The sequence below is a fragment of the Molothrus aeneus genome, chromosome 18 (genome assembly GCF_037042795.1).
Source record: "Molothrus aeneus isolate 106 chromosome 18, BPBGC_Maene_1.0, whole genome shotgun sequence".
Lineage (NCBI taxonomy): Eukaryota > Metazoa > Chordata > Aves > Passeriformes > Icteridae > Molothrus > Molothrus aeneus.
Window position 1 is genome coordinate 12,463,973 of NC_089663.1, and position 21,850 is coordinate 12,485,822.

Below are 21,850 nucleotides of genomic sequence, written 5' to 3' on the forward strand. Positions count from 1 at the left end.
GTGGTTATTGCTGCTGCACCCTCTGATGTTCCCACTCCCGGCTCCTTTCCCCATGGATACACCCGGATTCAAGGCCAGAGCGAGCTCACAGCTGCAGTTTAAGGATCACTCTCAGAGGGAATTTGTGCCACGGAGATAACCCAGCAGCAGTGGCCATGGGTTCCTCCCCACCAAAGTGTGGCCCAAGACCACCCAGCCCCAGGTGAGATCCAGCCCCAGGTCACCCAACACACCAGTTCAGAAATCTGCAATACTTTAATCAAACCCCACTTAAGGACATTGTTACTTCCATGATTGCACATATTCCTGCTTCTCAAAAGCACAAATATCTTCATTAACACACCAGGACAGGGCCAAGCCTCCCCCTCCCCATGGCCAGCCAGGGTGACCAGTGCCCCCCAGTGCCCCCCAGTGCCCACGGCCAGAGGAGCTGATTCCAGATGGCTGAGCAGGCATCAGGGACAGCTGCCAGGAGCTGAGTGACAGCTCAGATGTACCCCCAGCTCCTGCCAAGGCTCATCTCACACAGGCACCCAGAGCCAGGAGAGATGAAGCAGCAGGGCTGAGAGCTGGGATGGCTGTGGAGCACAAGGTCATGGCACAGAACTGGGGCTCTCAAAGGCACCACTGCTCCCCAACACGTGCAGAGGCTGCAGCAACCCCAGGCAGGCTCCAGGTACTGTGGGAAGAGACATCACTGGAGTGACAGCCCCCAGAAATTATTTGCAGCACAGTGCAGTGACATCAAGTGGCAATAAAACTGTGAGTGGCTCCAGGACAGCATGCCCCATTTGGTGAGATGAACAGTGGCTTTTAAAAAGATCACTAAATCCCATCAGTGCCACCTATACAAACTTCATTTATTTTAAAGGCTGCCATTAAAGTGCCTTTTATCCCTAGCAGTAGGCAGTTTTAAATTGCAAATAACTTCTCAGATCAGTCAGCAACGGTCTTCATTCCTTCATTCCACCGGAGAGAAGGGCAGTGGCTCACGCTGGCCCTTGAGGACAAAAGGGTTCTTGAACACTGTGTTGAGGTTTCTGGATGAGCAGGAATGCTGAGCAGCAGGACCATCCCCGCCTTTGCTGTGCTGTGCTGTACAGGATCTCTGCTGAGCTGTCCAGGACTTCACCTTCCAGAGGGCTCCGGGGATTTGATGTGGTGTCACCTGCAGCATGGCTGTGTCACAGAGGGAGCTGTCCCAGTGGGAGCTGTCCCAGTGGGATCCATGTCCCAGTGGGATCCATGTCCCAGTGGGATCCGTGTCCCAGTGGGAGCTGTCCCAGTGGAATCCATGTCCCAGTGGGATCCATGTCCCAGTGGGATCCGTGTCCCAGTGGGAGCTGTCCCCATGGGATCCATGTCCCAGTGGGATCCATGTCCCAGTGGGATCCGTGTCCCAGTGGGAGCTGTCCCAGTGGGATCCGTGTCCCTGTGGGGAGCTGTCCCCATGGGATCCATGTCCCAGTGGGATCCATGTCCCAGTGGGATCCATGTCCCTGTGGGAGCTGTCCCAGTGGGATCCATGTTCCAGTGGGATCCATGTCCCAGTGGGATCCATGTCCCAGTGGGAGCTGTCTCCATGGGATCCATGTCCCAGTGGGAGCTGTCCCAGTGGGACGTGTGTCCCAGTGGGATCCATGTCCCCATGGGAAGGTGTCCCACCAGGAGCTGTCCCAGCAGGAGCTATCTCAGGCTGGCTCAGGCCTGGGCTCTGTGCTGGCCAGGGCTGTCCCAGCAGGAGGGTGTCCCAGGCTGGTTCAGCTCCATGCTGCCCAGGGCTGTCCTGGTTCATGCCTGGGCTCCGTGCTGCCCGGGGCTGTTGCTGTCCCAGCAGGAAGGTGTCCCAGTGGGAGCTGTCCCAGCAGGAAGGTGTCCCGTGGGAGCTGTCCCCATAGGAGCTGTCCCAGCAGGAAGGTGTCCCGTGGGAGCTGTCCCCATAGGAGCTGTCCCAGCAGGAGGGTGTCCCAGGCTGGTTCACGCCTGGGCTCCGTGCTGCCCGGGGCTGTCACTGTCCTGCAGCAGCGGGGTGGTCTCAGAGGAGGGGGTGGCTCTGCTCGGCCTGACGGGGGCTCGGGGGCTCTTCTGGGCAGCTCCTCTCTGCAGGGGAGGGACAGAGGTCACAGCCTGGCCGCACACAGCAGTGCCACACATCCCCACCCAGGCCATGCACACCCCAAGCCTCTTGCAGCGGCCACGGACCCGTTTCTTCCACTGAACATTTTTGTGCCTCCTTTCTGTCCCTCTCACCTCAGCAAAACCAGATTATTTCCATTCCTGCCCACCTGTACCACCACCCGAGCACCCAGCCTGAAGAGCTGTGTGCAGGAGCTGTGGGACAGTCATCCAAGATGGAAGGGACAGGGACATTCTGCTGAGGGACACAAGAGCCTGGAGAGCCCAGGCAGGAGCTGCAGCACACACAGGCAGTGCTCCTTCCTGGGATAACGCAGGTGCAGCCTCTGGGAAGTGGGAAGGTGGTGCCTTCCGGCACCAGGATGGCTCCTCCTCACCCAAACACACCTACAGAACAGGTTCACCACCCTCAGAGCTGAGCAGGAGCCAGATACACCCTCCAACAGACCACGTGGGCCCTGACCCTAAATCCCGTGGGCCCTGACCCTAATTAATGCAAGAACCTCAGGAGGAAGCAGCAGGTGACAGGACTGGGTCACTTCCTGCTGCTGGGGACAGGGACACCAACCTGGCCCTCACCCAGAGCCTTTTGCTGGCTGGGGACATGGATTGGGTGTTGTGGAGGGACTGTGATGCTTCTCTAACCCTCTGACCATTGCCCATTGCTGCTCCACCAGTGATACCACCAGCAACACCTGGAGACTCTTTGGGCATGGTGGCACTTGGCTGAAGTTTGGATTTGAGGATCTTGGAGGAATTTTCAACCTTAATGAGTCTAAAAGTGTCTACAGACCTCTGGGTGAGGGGATGCAGTCAGGGCAAAAAGGATGGTTAATGTTCAAGAGTCACCTCCTCCAAGCTGAAGAACACTCCACCCTAACAAGCATCCTGAGCCAGCAGGGCAACATGGTTGAACCAGGAGCTCCAAAGACAAATGCAGAAAGGAGACACGTGGAAGGTGGGAACAGGGACAGGTAACCTGGCAGGAACACAGGGAAACTCTCCCAGCATGCAGGGATGAAGAGAGGAAAGCCAAAACCCAACTGGAACTGAATCCAGCCAAGGATGTCAGACAAGAAAGGCTTCTCTGAGTACCCAGGTGACCAAGGAAAGAGAAGGGAACCATGAGGGCCTGAATGAGGCAGGGGACCCCAGAAACCAGGGGAAAGTCCAGAACAAGGAATTTGCACCCTTGGTGGAAGAGGATGAGGTCAGAGAACATGAAGGAACCTAGACATGCACAAATCCATGGAGCAAGATGGGATGAGGGGGCTCATGTCACAGCAGGGCCATTCCCTGCTGTCTTTGACCAGTCCTGGCTCAAAGACTGAAGGAAAGCAGATCTTGAAAAGGATCAAGAAGGATCTCAGGAGCCACAGACCAGCCAGCCTCCCTTCATGCTCCAGAAAGTGATGCAGCAGGTAATTCTAGGAACCACTCCCAGCACATGAAGGACAATTAAATCATCAAGTGCAGTCCCTGGGCTTCAGCAAGGGGCAGCTGTGCTTGATCACCTGTGATGGAATGAGTGGCTTGGCAGACCAGGGGAGAACAGTGGGTGCTGTCTACCTGCACTCCAGGCTTTGGGCACCATCTCCCTTAAAAACCTTCCATGGAAGCTGATGGGGTTGGGATTGTTTGAGCAGGCAGTGAGGTGGACTGAGAACTGAACAGCCAGGCCCAGAGAGCTGAGTTGGAGGCCAGCAACCATCAGTGTACACCAGGGGTCAATCTGGGTCCAGGCCTGTTTAAAATCTTTATTAATGATCTGCAAAACCTGGGGGAGTGGCTGGTACACCAGAGGGCCCTCAGCAGGCTGAGAAAGGGCCTGGAAGGAGCCTCATGAAGTCCAACAAGAGGATGTACAAGGATTTCACTCAGGATGAAGAGCCCCACCCAGCAGTGCACCCTAAAGGTCACCAGCTCTGCAGCAGCCTGGCAGAAAAGGACCTGAGGGTCTTGGGGACAGTGAGCTGAGGGTGAGCTGGGTGGCAAAGGCAGGCAGCTGAGTCCTGGGCTGCACTGGGAGTGTTGCCAGCAGCTCCTGCAGTGATCCTGGCCCTCTGCTCATCGCTGGAGGGGCCACACATGGAGCACTGTGTGCAGCTCTGGGCTTCCCAGCACAAGAGAGAGATGGAGCTACTGGGAAGAGTCCAGCAAAGGAGCACAGGAGTGATTTTAGGACTGGAGACTCTCATGTGAGCAGGGGCTGAGAGAACTGGGCCTGTCCAGCCCCCAGAAGAGAAGGCTCAGGGGGATCTCAGCACTGGAAACAAGGTTCTGAAGGCAGGCTGTAAGTACAGAGCCAGGCTCTTCTTGGTGGTGTCCAGGGACAGGACAAGAGCAAAGGGACACCTAAAGGGGATTCCATCTGCACATTAAGAAATACTTTTTTTTTTTTCTTTTTTCTTTTCTTTTTTTCCTGTGAAAACTGTAAAAACAGGAAGAGGTTGCCCTGGGGAATCTCCACTCCTGAAGACTTTAAGAGACATCTGGAGATGGTGCTGAGCTAGGTGACTCTGCCTGAGCAGAGGGATTGGGGATGACCTCCAGAGGCCCCTTCAACCTCAACGACTCAGTGACTTTGTGTTCCTGTAATACAAACCCAGATATTTTATACATCAGAAATTCCTTCCTCTGGGGAGGGGAGGGGTGACACCCACCAGTGGACTGACCTCTGTTACCCCATTCAAATAAACTTACCTCTGGGGCTCAAAGATGGGGGGAAAACAGGCAAGAAAAGTATTTCCTCACACCAATCCTACTTTTCCCCTGATCCCTGCTGACATTATTAGGGCTGCAGATCAGGTACACCAGGAGAAACAATAAGAGCATGTGCTTGCAACCTGGTTAAATGCCAGTATTAAGACATCTAAATTGCCCCAAATAAAGCCATGAGACAACATTGCTCCATCAGAGCTCGCCAAGAGGGCATGGCTGGGAGATGTGAACAGCAAAAGGTTTCATTTGATTGGTTTTGAGTGAAGTTTAATCAAATCAGGAGGAGAGAAAAGTGTGTTACCTTGACTGAGTACCCACCTACAGTCTGGCTTCCTGCAACACCGTCCCCTTAACTGGAGGCAGCTTTGTGGCAGAGGTGGCCTGGTTTGCCTTATTACTGTCTGAGCTCTTTTTATTGCTACTCCAAAATAAAGAGCATTTTTCCTAGAAGACAATCAGTCTGGTTTATGGTGCACTCAGACATGGGTTTCATGAGGGTTCCAATTTTCAGAGGAGATTTGAGAAATCACTGATTCAACTAGAATCTAGTTATTAATGAAGATTTCAAAATTTAGATTAAGCTAAGTCCTATTTAAGATTTTGTTCAGTGTCAAGCCAGTTTTAAAATGGTCTGTTTGCCTTTTGAAAGGGTCAGCACACATTATGCCACAGTGGCAGGGGGCTACAACACCTGGGGGTATTTTACACCCAGATCATGCATTTTTAGAGCTGTGAGTCCAACAGATGCATTTCAAACTGGCTCCACTATAAACTAGACTAAGATTTAAGTGTTTCACAGCACCTCATCTGCACTGGCCTCAGAGCACACTGCTCCCTCCAGAAGCCAGAGGGAGAGAGGACAGCCAGGGAGGAGCTGGGTTCAGGGAGCCCTTCACGCTGGCAGACACGTGAAGGTGGGGACAATGTCCCTGCTCAGTGTCCCCTCTGACATCGCCTGTGGCTTCGGGAGGCAGAACTGTGCACGATTAAGCAATCAGAGCTAGATCAGCAACACTTCAATCAAATGAGGAACACACCTTGGCTGCAAATCGCTGGCTTCCAGTTTACAACCCCTTACCTACTCTTTAGGTGGAAACATTCATGTGTTGTGCAGCTTTCTAAGAGATTTGGGAAGTCATTGAGGCTTTTTAGTCACTTTCCAGGTAGCCAGGCACTTCCTGCTGTTGATTTTTAGTTCTAACACTGCATGACTCTTTTGGCTGAGCACAGAAATACAGCTGGCTTATGCCTGGGTTTGGGATATTTCACAAGCAGATATTCAGCTGGCTTCAGCAAGTAAAAATCCAGCTTTTCTCCCTGACCCTTTCTAGCATGGCTAAACCTCTTTGATAGCAGGAATTAAGACTTGCACAAAGCAGGGTGAGGAAATGCCAGCTCAGGGCTGCACAAGGTGTTAGAAAGAGCTGCCCAGCCCTTGTTCAGAGCCCCTGGGCTCATCAGCAGAGTGCAGCCTGTCTGCCAGCCAGCAACCACTGACATGTGCTGAAGGGGAGCAGCTCACCCCAGACCATCTTGGCAGCACAGAGAGGGCCTGGTGCTGAGCTCTGGGCTCCTCCTGGGCCCTAGCATCACTCCCACCTGCAGGGAAGTGTGTGGAGGAACAAGGGGATTTGGGATCATGTGTTTAAGTCACTTAAGTAATTGCAGACTTGATTAAAATCCAATTAGGTGGTACTCCGAGAACCCTGGCACTGTGTAAGGTGGGTTTGCATCAGTGTTCCAGGGAGGGCAAGAAGCAGCTGGGTAGAGGCAGCCCCTCACACAGGCTGCCCTCATCCCCTCACGCAGGCTGCCCCTCATCCTGCCCTCATCCTGCTCTCATCCCCTCACGCAGGCTGCCCTCATCCTGCTCTCATCCCAAGAGCTGCCTTTTATCCCCACAACAGCCTCTCCACCTCTGCAGCTTTAGAGCCAGCCTAAGCCACCTGCAGTGCAGAGCTAAATCAGCTCCCTTTGATACAGGGTTAGGGTAGAAGTTAGACCCCTCCTGGCAGAACTAAAGCTGGCAGAGAGCTCAGTGTCACCAGATCACCGTGGAGCCAGAGGCACAGACCTGCACTGAGTGTTTTGGCTGTTCCATATTCAGTCCTGACAGCTCAGCTCAGCCTCACCCCACTGCCTGCCCCACAGCCCAGCTCCCAGCAGGCTTCCAAGAGCTTCACTTCTCAGCAAGCCCAGACCCACAAAGGCTCTGAGGGTTTCACTTCCAGAGCTCTGTCACAAACATCTTTTATGGAAAATCCTTTCCTTAGGATTCTTCCTCCTGAAAAGCTGAGAGGCCTCAGGAACAAAATGCAAACAATGGTTATCTGCTGCTGTGGAATGCAACAGGTGCATCTGGGATTGGGCTCATGTGGTTGTTTCTAATTAATGGCCAATCACAGCCCAGCTGGCTCAGACTTTCTGTCCGAGCCACAAGCCTTTATTATCATTCTTTCTTTTTCTATTCTTAGCTAGCTTTCTGATGAAATCCTTTCTTCTATTCTTTTAGTATAGTTTTAATATAATAGATATCATAAAATAATAAATCAGCCTTCTGAAACATGGAGTCAGCTCCTGGTCTCTTCCCTCATCCTGGGATCCCTGTGAACACGGTCACAGAGCTCTTTGGAGCAGCTTGCACAGCAAGGGTGTTCCAAGGAAACACAGAATCTGTGCTGGGCTGAGGAGCAGCCACAGTGGCTGTGTCCCCTCTGCAAGAACACAGCAACTGCATTTCATTAACAGGCTGTGTTCAAACAGCTCCATCCTCTGGAGAAGGCTCTGCTCTGACTGGAAAAACGCTTGGGAGCCTGCAGGGATGCAGATCTGTGCAACAGCACAGACCTGCTGCTGCCTTCTAGGGAGGCTGGCTTGATAAACTAGAATTGCTCCTCCATTAGCTGGGTGAGCTGAGAAATACCTCCTCCTCCTCCAGGCAGCCACTTCCATTACTGCTGTGCACCAAAAACACCAGAAGTGCTTCATGTTACCTATTTGCAGCCCAGTTTCTAGATGGCTCTGCTGCTATCTGCTGGCACCTGGCACCAGCAGGAGATTGTTGGTGGCATCAGCCAGTGTTTCCTCAGACAGGTTAGATTGGCAGCCCAAACTACAGCCTCTGATTGAGTGTGATTTGACTGACAGCACTTCCCACAGGCACCTGCAGGGTCTTACCTTCCTCCTTGCCATCAGGAGAGCTGCTGAGACAATGAGAGGGACACTGAGGCCAAGGAGGATGTACTGCAGGTACTCCAGCACCAAGGGCAGCAGCACCAGGTTGGTGTAAAACTGCTTCAGCACTGAGCCTTCAAAGGATCCACTCTGCCCAAAAAAGCAACCTGTCAGTGGCATCTCCCTCCATCCAGGCTGAGACCAGCTGAATGATTCCTCTCCCACCACCTCCCAGCATAAATTAGGGAATTTATGCAAGGTTCAGCCAAGCTAAAAGCTTTTACTGAATAGCAGGAGTCAGCTAGAGGCTGCACTCCCAGGCCCACAGGAGGACAGGGATGCTGGCAGCTCTGTCCAGGGCCCCACTTAACCCCACATCTAGGGCAGAGCCAGAGATTTACCAAGTATAGAGCAGGGTTTGTTCAGCTCAGAGGGATTAATGGCACAGCCAAGTATTGAAAAGCCTTCTGCTGGTGCTTAATTAGTCTGGCTGGCTTAAAGCTTTATGCAAAGTGGAGTTTCCCCAGCACTGGGTGATGGGGAAGCAGGAGAGGCCCTGCAGAACCAGGCTGAGGAAGGCAGCTCACCTCTGCAAACCACAGCAGCGGCAGGACCACGGGCTTAATCTGCCCTGTTTGACTGGGGGGGGAAGAAAATGAAAAAAGAAACACAAGCTTAGGTTTATGGTTGATCAGGTGACAATTAGCAGCACAATTCTTCCTGAGGGGACACGTGTGACAGACTGACAGTGGCCAGGAAACCATGAGGGGGTGGCAATCCCTGCTGCTCCAGTGAGCTGCTCCCACCTTGGGGACCAGGTGCTTTCCATGCAGGAGCAGAGCTTGTGCTTCCATGGGGGTTTAACTGCCTGGGAAGTGCCATCCCAAAGCTGCGCTCCAGGGAGATGGAACTCAGGGAAGCAGAATGCTCAAGTTCTAAAGCTCCTGTCTCAGTCACTTGGGGGGCACCATGGGGGCTCTCTGCAGGGCTTTGCCCCTCAGCCCAAGCAGCAAGAGCACACTCCCACCCTTGCTGGCATTTAACATCTGGCACCACATAGTCTGGTCCTGTTTGCTTTCACAGAGCTGGAAGTGCCTTGCGGACACAGGTTTCACTCTCTACCCCACAGACAGAGTGGGTTTGCCTCTCCTGAGAGGCAGCACAGTGGAGGAGAACAGCTCCTGCCCCTGCAGGAGGAACAGTCCCTCCCTCAGCTGTCTGGTGAGGAGGGACAGGGACACTGCCCCAGCTGAGCAAACAGGCAGCCACCCTCTGCACTGCTAAGGGATGGAATTTGTGGTCACTGCAATGGCTGATGTTTCAACAGGAGCCAGCTGGCTCCAGCAATGGGACAACTGCCCATGGTAAAGCTTTGCAGAGAGTAAACTCTGCAGCAAGCTCAGCACCAGCAGAACTCCCTGCTCAGGGAAGGCAGATGGACATTTCTGGGAGGTGAGCACTTACATGATACCAGACACGTGCTTTATGTACAGGTTCAGCTGCAGCTTGATGGAGCAGTTCATGGGGATGCCTGTCATCTGCAGAGGAAGGGAACAGTTCATCAGTGACTTCTTGGGACCAACAGACCCTGTCCAACATTCCAAGCCCATGAAAAACATCACACTTCAAAGCTGGTCATGTTGACACCCATTAAGACATTGGTTCCTCATGACTCTGCAGTTTTGCAACACATTTTTACAAGCAGAGAATTTTGTTGGACCGTCCCTGTTTGTAGTCAGCAGCCTGCAGCTAGATAAAAACACAGTTAACTGTACTGTTATCAGGAGATGTTTGATACTGTAATAAACTTAATTAGATTTTCATAACTACGATAAGAAAAGCAGTCATAACCCAATGTCGAGATAACACACACACTTTACCTCACCTCAAGAGGGAAATAGTTTTTTTTTGCTTGAGCAAGTATCACTGAACATTTAGAAAAACTGACCTCACACAACACAGGCTGTGGGTGGAAAATCTCAAAGTCCCTTTGCCATCAGCAGCTGGGACAGGGATACCTCAGGACAGCCCAAATCACCTCTCTGGAGTGGTGACTTCACCCTCACACTGGGGTACAGGAGGGGTGTAACAGCAGCAGCCCAGTGCAAAAGCAGTTCCAGATGGGCAGGCTGAGAGAGGGGAAGAAGCCAGCCCAAAAATGGAGGTGCCAGCCCAGAAATGGAGGTGCCAGCTTGAGGCACAGCGTGGTCCTCAGGCTCTGCCAGCCATTTCTCATGGCAATGTGCACTGGCAGAGTTGGGGCAGAGCTGGGCTGCTGCCAGATACACCTCCTGGTGTTATAGGCCTGAGTCAGTAGAGAGAGTTTCACTGTGCTTATCGAAACAATTATGTTTATAATTAGTTCTGCAATTTTCTAGAAGCCAGGCTAATTATTCAATTAGTTTATGGCTTTGACATTTTTATCTGCACATGCCCTTGCCAGTCTTTGCACTCTGGAACCTGCTGGGATCAGCGCCACGAGAGCAGAGTGGTGCCAGCACTCGGCTGATGGCAGGGTCCCCCCCGGGCTGGGCTGGTCCCTGGGGTCAGGGGGGACCCTGGGGGGGCTCACTCACGGGGTGCACATCCAGGAAAAGCCCGTGCTGCTCCTTGGTGGGGTGCAGGCCTTCCACCGCGTTCACCAGGGACGGGTCGGCGTTGTAGAAGTGAGGGTGGGAAATGAACATCGGTGCATCTGGGGGAGATTAAAGGCATCTTAAGCTGCTCCACACCCAACTAAAAGCTTTTTTTGAGGTCTTTAAGGCCTTGCAGTACTTGTTCTGGACAGGATTTTATAACTTCTCCTCTCAGCCAGTAACCTCCGCCCCCTCCCTCCCTGCCGGTTGTTCCACTGACCTGGGAGGGTTCAGGACCACCTACCCTGTCCCACCACCATGCCACGGCACCTCCTGTGCCCAGACACCAGTTAGGGACACCCAGTCTGGCCTGTCACACACACACTCAGTGTCCAAAGCTAACATTTAATCTGGGAGCTGTGTGGGCTGCCTCCTCCTTGCTCCCCCCAGCCGCCCAGGGGATGCAATGCTCCCGCTGTACCCCGTGGGTATTTGTATTCCCACAAATGCCAGGCTCTCACAGGGCTGGGCACTGAAGATCAGGCACAAGGGCTTTCCCTCACTGCTGAGAGACCTGTGGGAGTGCAGAGAGCCCACCAGTACTTCTCAGCATCCCAGGAGGCACTAGAGCTGTTTTTCCAGACAATCAAGCTTCTGTTGCATCTCAAATTTAATGTTGGGCCATTAAGGAGAGCCAGGATGGGGGAAAGGACTTACTGAGCCTGCAGGTGCTGACGTTCTGGATGCCAGACTGCAGGCAGGGGCAGAAGCCCTCGTTGGGTGGGTAGTCTGTGCCGTTGGCAAAGAGGGTTTTGGGTGCCACGAAGCGAAAGGTGGGCAGACCCTGGAACTGCCCAGCCTGCTCGTACACCAGCGTCATGGATCTGCAATGGTTCAGGGGAGAGGGATCAGCATTGGCCAACAGGCTCCCAGCACAGCTGTGGGTTCTTATCTTGCCTGGATAAGATGCAGTTGCAATGTAACTTAGACTTTGAGATCAAGATAAAGCCTCGGCAGTGCTTCGGGGAATGAGGATTTAAACCTTTTGCTTTCCATGTTTTAAGCACATCCAAAGGGTTGGTCAGGACTAGTCAGGGAGAGAAACCACAGGCTTTTAAGAAGCCTGTTTGTTCTATCCAGGTGAGATTTGTTTAAAGGCATGCAGTAATCCCCAGGGCTGCTCTCCAAGAGATAATACCCACTTTATGCAAGCCCTGGCTCTGAGGTGCTCCGTTACAGGGCAGGGACACTGGATAAATCTCTTTTGCAGGCCCACTCCAGCAGCAGACTTCCAAGGCAGTGGAAAATTTCCCTACGTGACACAGCAAGATTTTTTTTCATCCTACTAGAGACTGTTGATTTTGTGCTGCAATATTGCTGGCCAGGTTTGGTGCAAGTTTCCAGGACAAAAATTTGCTCCCTTCACACTTGAGTGAGGCTTGCAGGGATCAGAGAATCACAGAATGGGTGACAGTGGGCTGCCAGGACAGCCTGAGCAGGCCAAGGGGATGCTCATTCCCACAGAGGAATGGTCCCTCCTCGTGCTGGGAGCAAGGATGGGGGGTTCAGGGCATGTTCAGCAGTTACAGATGGGCCTCTTGGCTCTGCTCACCTCCCAGTGAGGAGGCAGAGCTTGCTGCAGCCCAGCAGCAGGACAAAACCTTGGTGGCTGCCTCTCAGCATCAGCTGCACTTCATGTGCACAGAGCAGAGGCAGGAATGCTCTGAGCCCAGCTGATGGGTGTGAGTGGCAACAGAGGCTGAGGCAGAGGTCTGGGGAGGAGACACAGCACTGTGTGAGAAGCTGAGCCACTTCCCCACAGTTCTGTGTGACAGGAAACTCCTGTGCCAACAAGAAACCAAGCTGGGTTTCCTCCCCTTCACTGGAAGCATGCCCTGTTCCAGAGGTCCCCAAACAGGAACAGGTATGTGTTTAAACTCCAGCTACAGGTAAACTTCCCTGTCGATTCCTGTCTCCAGGTCACTCTGGTGTTTGCTGATATCCCTTGTGCAGAGAAACCCTTGTGCTGTTCCCAGCTCAGCTGTTTGTTCACTGCTCATTGTTCTCTGTTCAACGTGAGCACTTGCTTGTTTTGCAGCACTATCTACAAAGCTGGAATTACACTGTCTTCCCAGGCCAGGGACAAGGGTTTTGTGCCTGCTTCCCTCCTTCCAGGCACAGGGACACAGGCTGGCTCTGAGGGGTACTTTAACCCCTGGGTGATTAGCTAAGGTCAGGGTGTCTTACACAAGCAAGAGGGAGAAAAAAAAAAAAGAAAAAGAAAAAAAAAAAAAGAAGAAAGAGCCTGGAAATGGCAGCATGAATTTCCTCCCAGCCATAATTTCTCCAAGTGTCCAGTCAGCTGAAAGTTCTGCAGTTACAGTTCCATTTCCCTCTGACAACCCTTACTTCTCCTTCTAACTGCCCACATCTTATCCACATCAGATAACCACATCTGGTTCTTTTGTGCTGATTAAACTGGGCAAGCTGGACATGTCCAGTGATCTGGAAGGTATTTATGGACACCACAAGATGCTGACAATGAGACAACTACTCTGTTTGCAAAGCTCAGAGATAATGCAGACCCCAACTGTAGCTGACCTTTAGCTACAGGAACAATTCCTGAGCCCTCTGTGTGTGCAGGGCAGGTGCAGCCTGTCCTGTCACCTGCATGGGGACAGGCTGGCAGCTGTGGCCTCACCTGCAGGCATCAGGGCTGTAGAACTGCAGGGAGGTTGGGGACATGAAGGGTGGCCACATCTCCCCTGCTGTCCCGTTGATCATGTTGCACTGGCTGCTCCTCCAGTAGTTCACCTGTGGGACAGGTGGAGAGAGGAGAACTCAGAAGGATGAGCTGCATGGAATGTCCACCACCCCATGCTGCTTCCACAGCAGCACCAACATTCTTTCCTATCTTAAGCATGTATTCCACCCTCCATGATTCTGTGAGCCAAACAATTGATGGACAAGATCCCCCTGCCCTGATCCTACATTCAGCTGATTTTAGTTTGGAGCAGAATTCCACAAGGAAAGAGTAAAGCATCCTTTAAAACAAGAGCATTTAACACCTTCAACAGAGGCCACAGGAGCCTGAGACTCCAACCATTAGAGGCAACCAGCCCCAACAACACTGCAAGGGAGTGCAAGTGAAAAACCCATGAGGAGATGAATTTACTGCTTCCTGAAAAGCCCCTTGCCACATGGCTGCCTCCTGGCAACTTGCTGAAACAGAAATTGCAGCACTTGAAGTCCTGTAGAAACTTTTCTTTACACCAGAGCTTTCAGCTGACCCTGCTTTAATCAGGCACTCCCCATTATTCAAGCTTGGCTGCCAGACTCTCACCTTCTTGAGCCCATTCCATGAATCCACCATGTGAACCTGGCTGATGTCGTTCATGCCTGTGTTTACTGTGAACAGCCCCGAGTTGGAGTTGTTGAACTGCAGAGAGAAGGAAGGAATGATTGTTTAATCTCCTGCACACAACACGTGCCTGACTCTGGCTGCCCCATCAGCTTCTGCTCAGCTCAGTGTCTGAGCTACCCCAAGATCAATATTGCTGGGATTTTGGCATTCCCAACCAACACTTACATCCATGAATAATCCAAACTTCCCCTTGAAAGGGAGCAGGCCAGGAATAATCATATTTATTGCATCTATCAGGGGGTCTTCGTAGCCCCACATGATCTCGCCCACGGTGCGGTTCATGAACGCCTCCTGCTTCAGGCTAGCCAGGGCTCCACTCAGCAAAAGCTTCACAAAATCTGGCAGTTTTTCCACCATCACAGCTGCTCCCTGAGAAAGGAAACAAATGTCTGCGATGAGAGGCCCATCTTTAGCAAAGATGAAGCATTTTTGGTGTTAACCCAAATCGTTCTGCTGCTCCCATCCATAGCCTCAGAGGAATGCTCTGGGCAGACTGAGGTTCTTCATTTGTTCCTCGCTGGGGAAGAAAGCAGTTGAGGGCTCACAGGCTTGATTTCCCCACAGGATGCTCAGATGAGGCCGCAGACTCAAGACCAGCTGCTCTGCACACTCTGGTTTTGGAACAGCAGCAGCCTAACAGAACAATTAACACCCACAAAGCAGAAAATTGCATTACATAAGCTTAACCACCTCATTGCTTGATCAGCCCCAAGCCCTACAAGAAAGTGTAGTTCAGTAATTCAATGCTGGCTATCACCACCCTCCCTGCAAGCTCGGAAGGTGGAACCCATCCAGGCAAGAAGCACTTACCATCAACATGATGTTTGGCACAACAATGTACTCATCCTCTGTGCCATTGGACAGGTCTGGCTGGAAAAAAAAGTGCCGGTACTCCAGGTAGGAAACAGTGTCGTTGTCATGGAACGTGATATTTGTTTTAACCCTGTACTCCCTGCAAAGAGATGGCAGATCATGACAACCACCCCCAGGCAGAGCCCCTCGAGCCAGAATGGGCTGCACAGGCCTGGGCTTGCTGCTGGGGGAGACCAAAGCCCAGTGAGGAGCCATGGGGCAGCTGGGGAGGCAGTGTGGGAACAGATATAAAGCAGATATAAACCCCCCACCCCAAGCAGGGTTAGGGTCTGGCAGGAGGAGAGGGCAGCTCAAGAGCCAGGCACCCCTGACAGGTTGGATTCTTGCAGACACAAAGTGCTCTTTCCCAACTCATTACCCAAGAAATTGAAGACAAAACTGTAAACCCCCTCTGTTGCTTCACCCAGAGCCACTGTGAAGCCCAGGCACACCAGAGAGGTGTCCAGGCATGCAGAGCCACAGAACCCACACACCAAAAGAAGCTGCACGCAGGAGAGGAGCGGCCAAGATGCCCCTTGTGCCACCAGGGGTTTGCTCCCAAGCAGATGGGATGGCTCCTGGCTTCAGGGCAGCCTCCACACAGCATCATGGCCCTGCTGCTCCTCAGGGCTTCAGGCCATCCATTCAGGTCCTGCACACTGCCTGATGCCTTCCAGCTTTCCTCTTTTCCAGATTCTGTACTGTGTCAGTGTGCATTTCTGAACGCCATATAAAGTGTCAGCAGCTCTCCTCACAGCTCAATCCCACAGAACAATCCTTTTCCTCATCTCCTCAGTCCCACAGAACAATCCTTTCCTCTCCTCAGTCCCACAGAACAATCCTTTTCCTCATCTCCTCAGTCCCACAGAACAATCCTTTTCCTCTCCTCAGTCCCACAGAACAATCCTTTTCCAGCCCCAGAACCAAGGACACCACTGCAGCTTCAGCCCAAAAAGTGCAATCAGCAGGGAATGGAGGGGAGCAACCTGGGAGGATGAGACTGCACAACCTGGAGCTGGAATCAGACAATTAACCCAATATGGAAATGGACCAAAACTCATAAAAGTGTGAAAACTCAAGACAATGCTGTCCAGCTTGGGTGTAGCCCTGGCTGAGCTCCTGCACTGCCCAAGGTGCATCCTTTGAAGGCCTTTTAATAAATCTCTGCTTTATTAATTTAACTCTGCCCAGCCTCTGTTCTAGGCAGCCTCTCAAGGCACCAGCCCAGTGCTGTGGACTTGAGAGCTCACGCCACAGGGGGGCTGCAGGGCTCTGTCCCCAGCATCACAGCCCTGCTACTGCTCCTGGAGGAGCTGGAGCTCGGCTCACCAGCAAAAACAAAGTCCTCCACTGTGGAGCCTCTGTTTTACAGCCCACATTAGGGAAGGGCACTAATCTTGCTCAGCAGGAACACAAGGACACTAATAAGCTTTGCCCCTTTGTTTATTCTTATTTACAGCAAGTGAAGCTTTTCCCAAGCCAGGAGAGCAATGCAATGGCAACATACAGAACCACAGGGGGAGGACCTGGCAAGGCCAGGGCAAACAAGGGCACATACATACTGCAGGTGTCCCCCCACACCGCTCAAACAGCTTTGGATTAACCAGTAAGCTTCCCACATGAGCTTGCTTAGGCTGCTGTTCAACCTCACCCGGTTGCTGTAGGTACTAATAAACTGAAGATCACTGCTCATGGCAGAGTTCACACACTCAACTCAACATCAATCACTTTCAGGTGCTGAGAAGCATCTGGGGCTTCAGGCAGCATCCTCAAACAGGCCCAGTCCTGCTGTGTGTGGGCCTGACCCAGTGGTAGTGCTCCATGCTGGCTCCCATGAGCAGAGCACTCAAGTTGGGCATGTTCAGGTATCATGTTAGATAAGGACTTAGGCTGGCCCATAAATTTGATATTGAGGCGACTCCAGCTCAAGAGCTGGGCTCTTAAATGCACAGTGAAGATAAAAGAAGAGCACTCTGAAGACAGGGTCACCCACCACTACACCAACACCCCTCATACCCATGTTTGGACTTTATCAGCCCAGGTCTGCTTGCTCAACAAGCCCCAGAAAAAGGCTGAGCTCCACAACTCAGTGGAGCACCTACCAACCTGCCTGTGTCTTTAGCAAGATCAGAGCAACTAGAACACATCTGGGTCCCTTCAAACCCCGAGCACACCTGGGTCCCTTCCAAACCCCGAGCACATCTGGGTCCCTTCCAAACCCCGAGCCCCTGGGCTCTCAGTGAGCCTGCTGATGCCATGTCCTCCTGCCAGGGAAGCCAGGCAGCAGCCTGGCAGGCAGCACAGGTCAGGCTCATGCCAGGCTGGGGCACAGGTGGCACCTGACCTGTACACGTAGGGCCCACGCTGGCTCAGCACTGGCTTCTGTCCCCGCAGGACCTGCTTGGGGTTCAGCACCTCGAAGAAATGCACAGACAAGTAGAAAGGGACAGGGATGTCTTTCCACATCTGGAAGGAGATGCTGCTGGGGTCGATCCTGACGTTCTGTAAGGCAAAAAAAAAATAATAAAGGGACACAACATTTGGGCTCTGTGGCTGCAGGTGAACACATCCACCCCCAGCCCAGTGTGAGGCACAGCTGAAGGTGGCAGGTACAGATGCTCTCCAGAGGATCCAGGTGTTTTTGGCAGACAAACCCAGCTGATATACAGTGAGAAATCCTGTGCGTGCAGAAGCATCAGGTTTATGCTTAGAAGCCAGGATGTCTGCTGGCTTATTTATTCAGGCTTAACTTTCCTAATCCTGCCCACAGGGTTTCCAAGTGTTTGATGTGCTGCAAGCTTGGCTCTGAATTATTCACTACTCTGCACGTTTTACTTGTCTGTCCCAAAGGCCTTTGCTCGGGGGTTTGCAGCTCCACACAGCTAAAAGCAAGCAAGAATTGGCACAGCTATCCCCACAACTGCTTGGGTACCAGCAGGGAGAGCCCACCAGATTCCCAAAAAGAAGATGGAGAACTGGGATGGCAAGGCAGTACAGTCCAGGACACCCCTGCCTGCTCTCAGCTGCCAGCCTGCATTGACTCACAGCTGATCAGGAGGCAGGTCAAAGGCAAGGCACAGTCCTGTTCCCATATCACTGTCCTGCGTGCTGGGAAATGCCTGCAGGAGTTCAGAGATACCCTAAGCCCTCCCCAGCTCAGAGCTGGTCCAAGGGCACATCTGCCTCCACTCCCTCCCTGCCTCCAGGGTGCTGCAGGAGGGCAAGAGCCAGTTCCTTCTTGAACACCCACTTTGGATGTGTTCCATCACAATCTTTTCTCCTGGGAGCACAGATCCCTGCTTAGGTAACCCAGGCAGATTATGAAAGTGGGGCTGATCCATGAACAGGAGGAGGGATGTGGGCTTTGTGCTGGTGCAGCTCAGCAGCTCCACAGCCCCTGCTCTGGAGCAGCTCCACCTCACTGTGCACATATTTGCTGACACAGGGGGTTGAGGTGCCAGAGGTTTTCCCATACCACCTGTTCTCTCTTGAGGAATTTTATGGCAAGGCTGAGCTACCTGTGAGCAGCAGGCCCCTGCAAGCCACTCATCCACCCCAATCCCTGGGAACACATCTCCAGAATGCTGTTTAACCCATCTAACCTAGCAAACCCTTCCCACCACCACTTGCCAGCCTCAAGGATTTCATGGCAAAGGAGCAGTAAATAGGGCGGATTTTTATCGAGTCTGCTTTACAACCCTGATTCCCAAGCATCAAATGGTTTATGATCAAGAACATCTCCTTTCCTTTAGCTGCTTGCTCTGTCTTGCACTCCCTCGACCACTTGTTGCATATGTATTTACTTTTATAAGAGGCACCCAGTCCGATGGAGCTACATCCCAGCTCCCTGCTGCCTTTCCCAGCTCCCTCCCCACCTGGCTCACCAGCTCAAGGTACTCCTCAGGGGCTCCTAAGATCCCCACAACGGGGTAAAAGAGCTTTAAATTAAGCTATTTTTAGGTCAAAACAAACACGGTCATATGTCTGAAATAAAAGCACAGTATTTGTCAACTAGATGGCTTGCAAAGGGTCATTGAGTTGTTTGACCCCTCCTGACCAGGCTGATCTTTGTTCCTGAGGAACTGAAAGGAACTGGTTACTGCCCATCAGCTCCAGACGGGGCCAGGAGAGCAGCAGCTCCAGCACAGCATCCAAATCCTGCTTCTCCAGGAGGCAGGGAGGCACCCTGCTCAGTAAAACTGAGCTGAGGTTTGCCCTGCAGACTGGGAGGAGCAGCTCAGCTGGGTGTCAGGTCAGACCTCACCTTCCACATCCTCTCAGCACCCTCCTACCTCGGCAAGGACCGTGCTGCTCCTGCTCCCAGGGCAGCATCCGAGCTCCCAAGGGGAGCAGAGGGATGAGCTGGTGCAGCCTCACCGTGTGCAGGTCTGTGCCATTCCAGATGCTCCCAGAAAAGCAAAATTCCCCAGGTTTTGCAGGGCCAACCCCACAGGCAGCCCAGTGCAGATGGGGTAGGCTCCAAGCTCCCTGCTTTCCCTGCAGAATTCACCCAAAGATATCCTGGTAACAACCACCATAAGTGCTTTTCCATCGGGATACACCATCCTGACAGAGCTCAGGAGGCCAGGATGGGCAAACCAGCCTTTACCTGCCCAACCCCAGCCCTTCTAGCTCCTCTTACCCACACTGAAGGCCAACCCAGGAGTTTCAGTAAGGACCTGAATGTTTCTCATCACCTGTCATCACTCAGTTATTAGGCTTAATGTGAAATAGAAAAAAAAAAAAGGAGCTCAGGGTAATTTTGTGTCATGTTGAAGATGGGGAGACCAAGGGCTTGAGATGAAGGGAGGAGAAACAAGGGTTGATCTTTTCTTCATCTTCTGTTCTCATTGCAAATTATCAGAACTTAGCTAATTAGGTTGAAAATATCAGGATTAGCTAAAAAGAGGGCAGAGAGGCTTTTGCACGAGAAGTGTCATTTCTGCCCTGCAGGGGCCATTCAGCCTTTTATTTGCAGGTACCAGTTCCTGATGTCCTGAAGCTGAACAAAGGCTTTCTGCTGTTTGATGCACAGGGCTGTGTGGCTCTGCCCTTGCAAGGGGTGAGTTTAAGTAGGTCATTTTCGGCAGAGCCTTTGCGCCACGCGTGGCGCCAGCCATTGGCTATGAGGTGTTTGTTCACCTCTTTCATCAGAAGCAGATTTTCAGGGGCTGACCTGGGTAGGTGGAAGCTTGGAGAAAGGCCAAGGCAGGGAGCGCATCCCTGCCTTGGACAGGGAGAAAAACGTTTGGCTAAATGTGGGGATGAGCTCTACATTACAGCAGGTGTCCCAGCAGCAGGGACAGGAGTGCTGGCTCATAAAACTCCAGAGTTACTGAACAGAGCAACAACCCCATCCACAGCCCCACATTTTGGGGACAAACCCTCTCCAGCCTCAGGACCTATCCTGTGGATAAAACAGGTCCTCAGAGAAGCAACTCTTCAGGCTTTCAGTCTGAAGGACTTATTTCTGAAGGAGAGAGGATAACTTGGAGGCTGCTCCGTGCACAGGGCTCCTCTGGAGAGCTCCTGTTTCCAGCTGGGAAAGCATCTCACGTGTAGCCCGGCAGCGTGCTCATCTACTTATGAAAGGAATAACTGGCGCTGCAGGTGGAGGCAGGAGGCAAGGGAGGAAGTGTCGGTGCTGAGGGTGATGCTCTGCCAAGCACGGCATCCCCAGCTAATCTCAGTGATGCAAAGAGCCCAGGGCTGGTTCACCTGCTCTCTCCGGGCACATTTACTGTCACCAAGGGTGGAACACCCCAAACCCGCATTTTGTCCAGAGGAAGAGCCCGAGGCTGCTCGGAGCTGCAGCAGCGACGCTGCCTCTTCCAGCGCTTGGCTCTCCAGACGGCACTGCACAAGGGAAAGGCGCACCAGCCCTAGCCCGCACCGGCTCCGGCCACCGGCCGCACCGCACCGAGCCCCGCACCGAGCCCCGCAGCGCACACGGCCTCCAGCGCATCCCCCTGGGCCCCTGCACCGACCCCGCTCCGCACCACATCCCGCACCGAGCCGAGCCTCGCACCGCTCCGAGCTCCGCACGGAGCCTCGCCCCGCACCGCACCGCACACGGCCTCCAGCGCACCCTCCAGCTCCACTGTCAGCGACCCCGCACCGCATCCCGCTCCGCGCCGCACCCCGCACCGAGCGGAGCCCCCGCCGCGCCCCGCTGACCTTGATGACCTGCTGCCGGATGATGTGCGGCCCCAGGAGCAGCAGGCAGCCCCCCAGGAGCGCGCAGGCCAGCCCGGCCAGCCCCAGCCCCACGGACAGCCTGCGGTGGGCCACGGCCATGGCGGGGCGGAGCTGGGAGCCGGGAGCGGAGCGGACCCAGGAGAGGAGCGGGCCCCGCCGCTTTATGGAGGGCCCCGCGGCCCGGCCCGGCCCGGCCCGGCTGAGGGGGCGGGGCCGTGCCGGACGGGGCGGGGCTGGTGGCGGGATGCCACGCCCACAGCCACGCCCCACCCCCCGCGACGGGAAAGGGAAAGCGAGCGTCAATGTAAACGCGTGTGTGAGCGCGGAAAAACGGGCAAAGCGGTAAAATACTGAGAGGAAATATATAAATAAATGTATAGATAGATAAAATATCCCTCAGTCATGCAATTGTAGAATAGAATGGTTTGCGTTGGAGGGGACTTTAAAGATTATCTCGATCCACCTGCCATGGGCAGGGACATCTCCACTCCTGCCATGGCAGGGACATCTCCAGGCTGCTCCCAGCCCGCCCAACCTGGGCTTGGGCACTGCCAGGGATCCAGGGGCAGCCACAGCTGCTCTGGGAATATGTCCCTGTGCCTCACCATTGCCACAGTAAAGATTTTTTTCCTAGTATCTGATCTAAACCTATTTTTCCAGTTTGAAGCCATTCCTTCTTGTTCTGTCACTAGACAAAAAAAAATACATAAATGTGTTTGTATTCATGTGTATATGTATATATATGTATGTCTTGCCTGAGGAGGAAACA

General features: G+C 53.1%; 1 protein-coding gene across 1 annotated transcript; it reads right to left on the reverse strand.

Annotated features, from left to right (window-relative positions):
- Positions 1-236: 236 nt before the first annotated feature.
- SCARB1 (scavenger receptor class B member 1) lies at positions 237-21,261 on the reverse strand. Its single transcript, XM_066562331.1, has 12 exons — positions 21,061-21,261; positions 17,228-17,385; positions 14,842-14,983; positions 14,197-14,400; positions 13,951-14,046; positions 13,309-13,421; positions 11,325-11,491; positions 10,608-10,726; positions 9,496-9,569; positions 8,619-8,670; positions 8,035-8,181; positions 237-2,100 (listed from the first exon to the last, which is right to left on the reverse strand). Exons 1-12 carry the CDS (start codon positions 21,178-21,180, stop codon positions 1,978-1,980), a joined length of 1,515 nt encoding a protein of 504 aa, XP_066418428.1. The 5' UTR covers positions 21,181-21,261; the 3' UTR covers positions 237-1,977.
- Positions 21,262-21,850: the final 589 nt, after the last annotated feature.

Excerpts from the sequence above, each read along its gene's own strand:
- SCARB1 (XM_066562331.1), bottom strand. The coding sequence starts at position 21,180 with ATGGCCGTGGCCCACCGCAGGCTGTCCGTGGGGCTGGGGCTGGCCGGG. Across the intron at positions 14,047-14,196 it reads AGTTTGGATTATTCATGGAT|TTCAACAACTCCAACTCGGG; the intron begins GTAAGTGTTGGT and ends TTCTCTCTGCAG. Across the intron at positions 9,570-10,607 it reads TTTTCCTGGATGTGCACCCC|ATGACAGGCATCCCCATGAA; the intron begins GTGAGTGAGCCC and ends CTTCCTCTGCAG.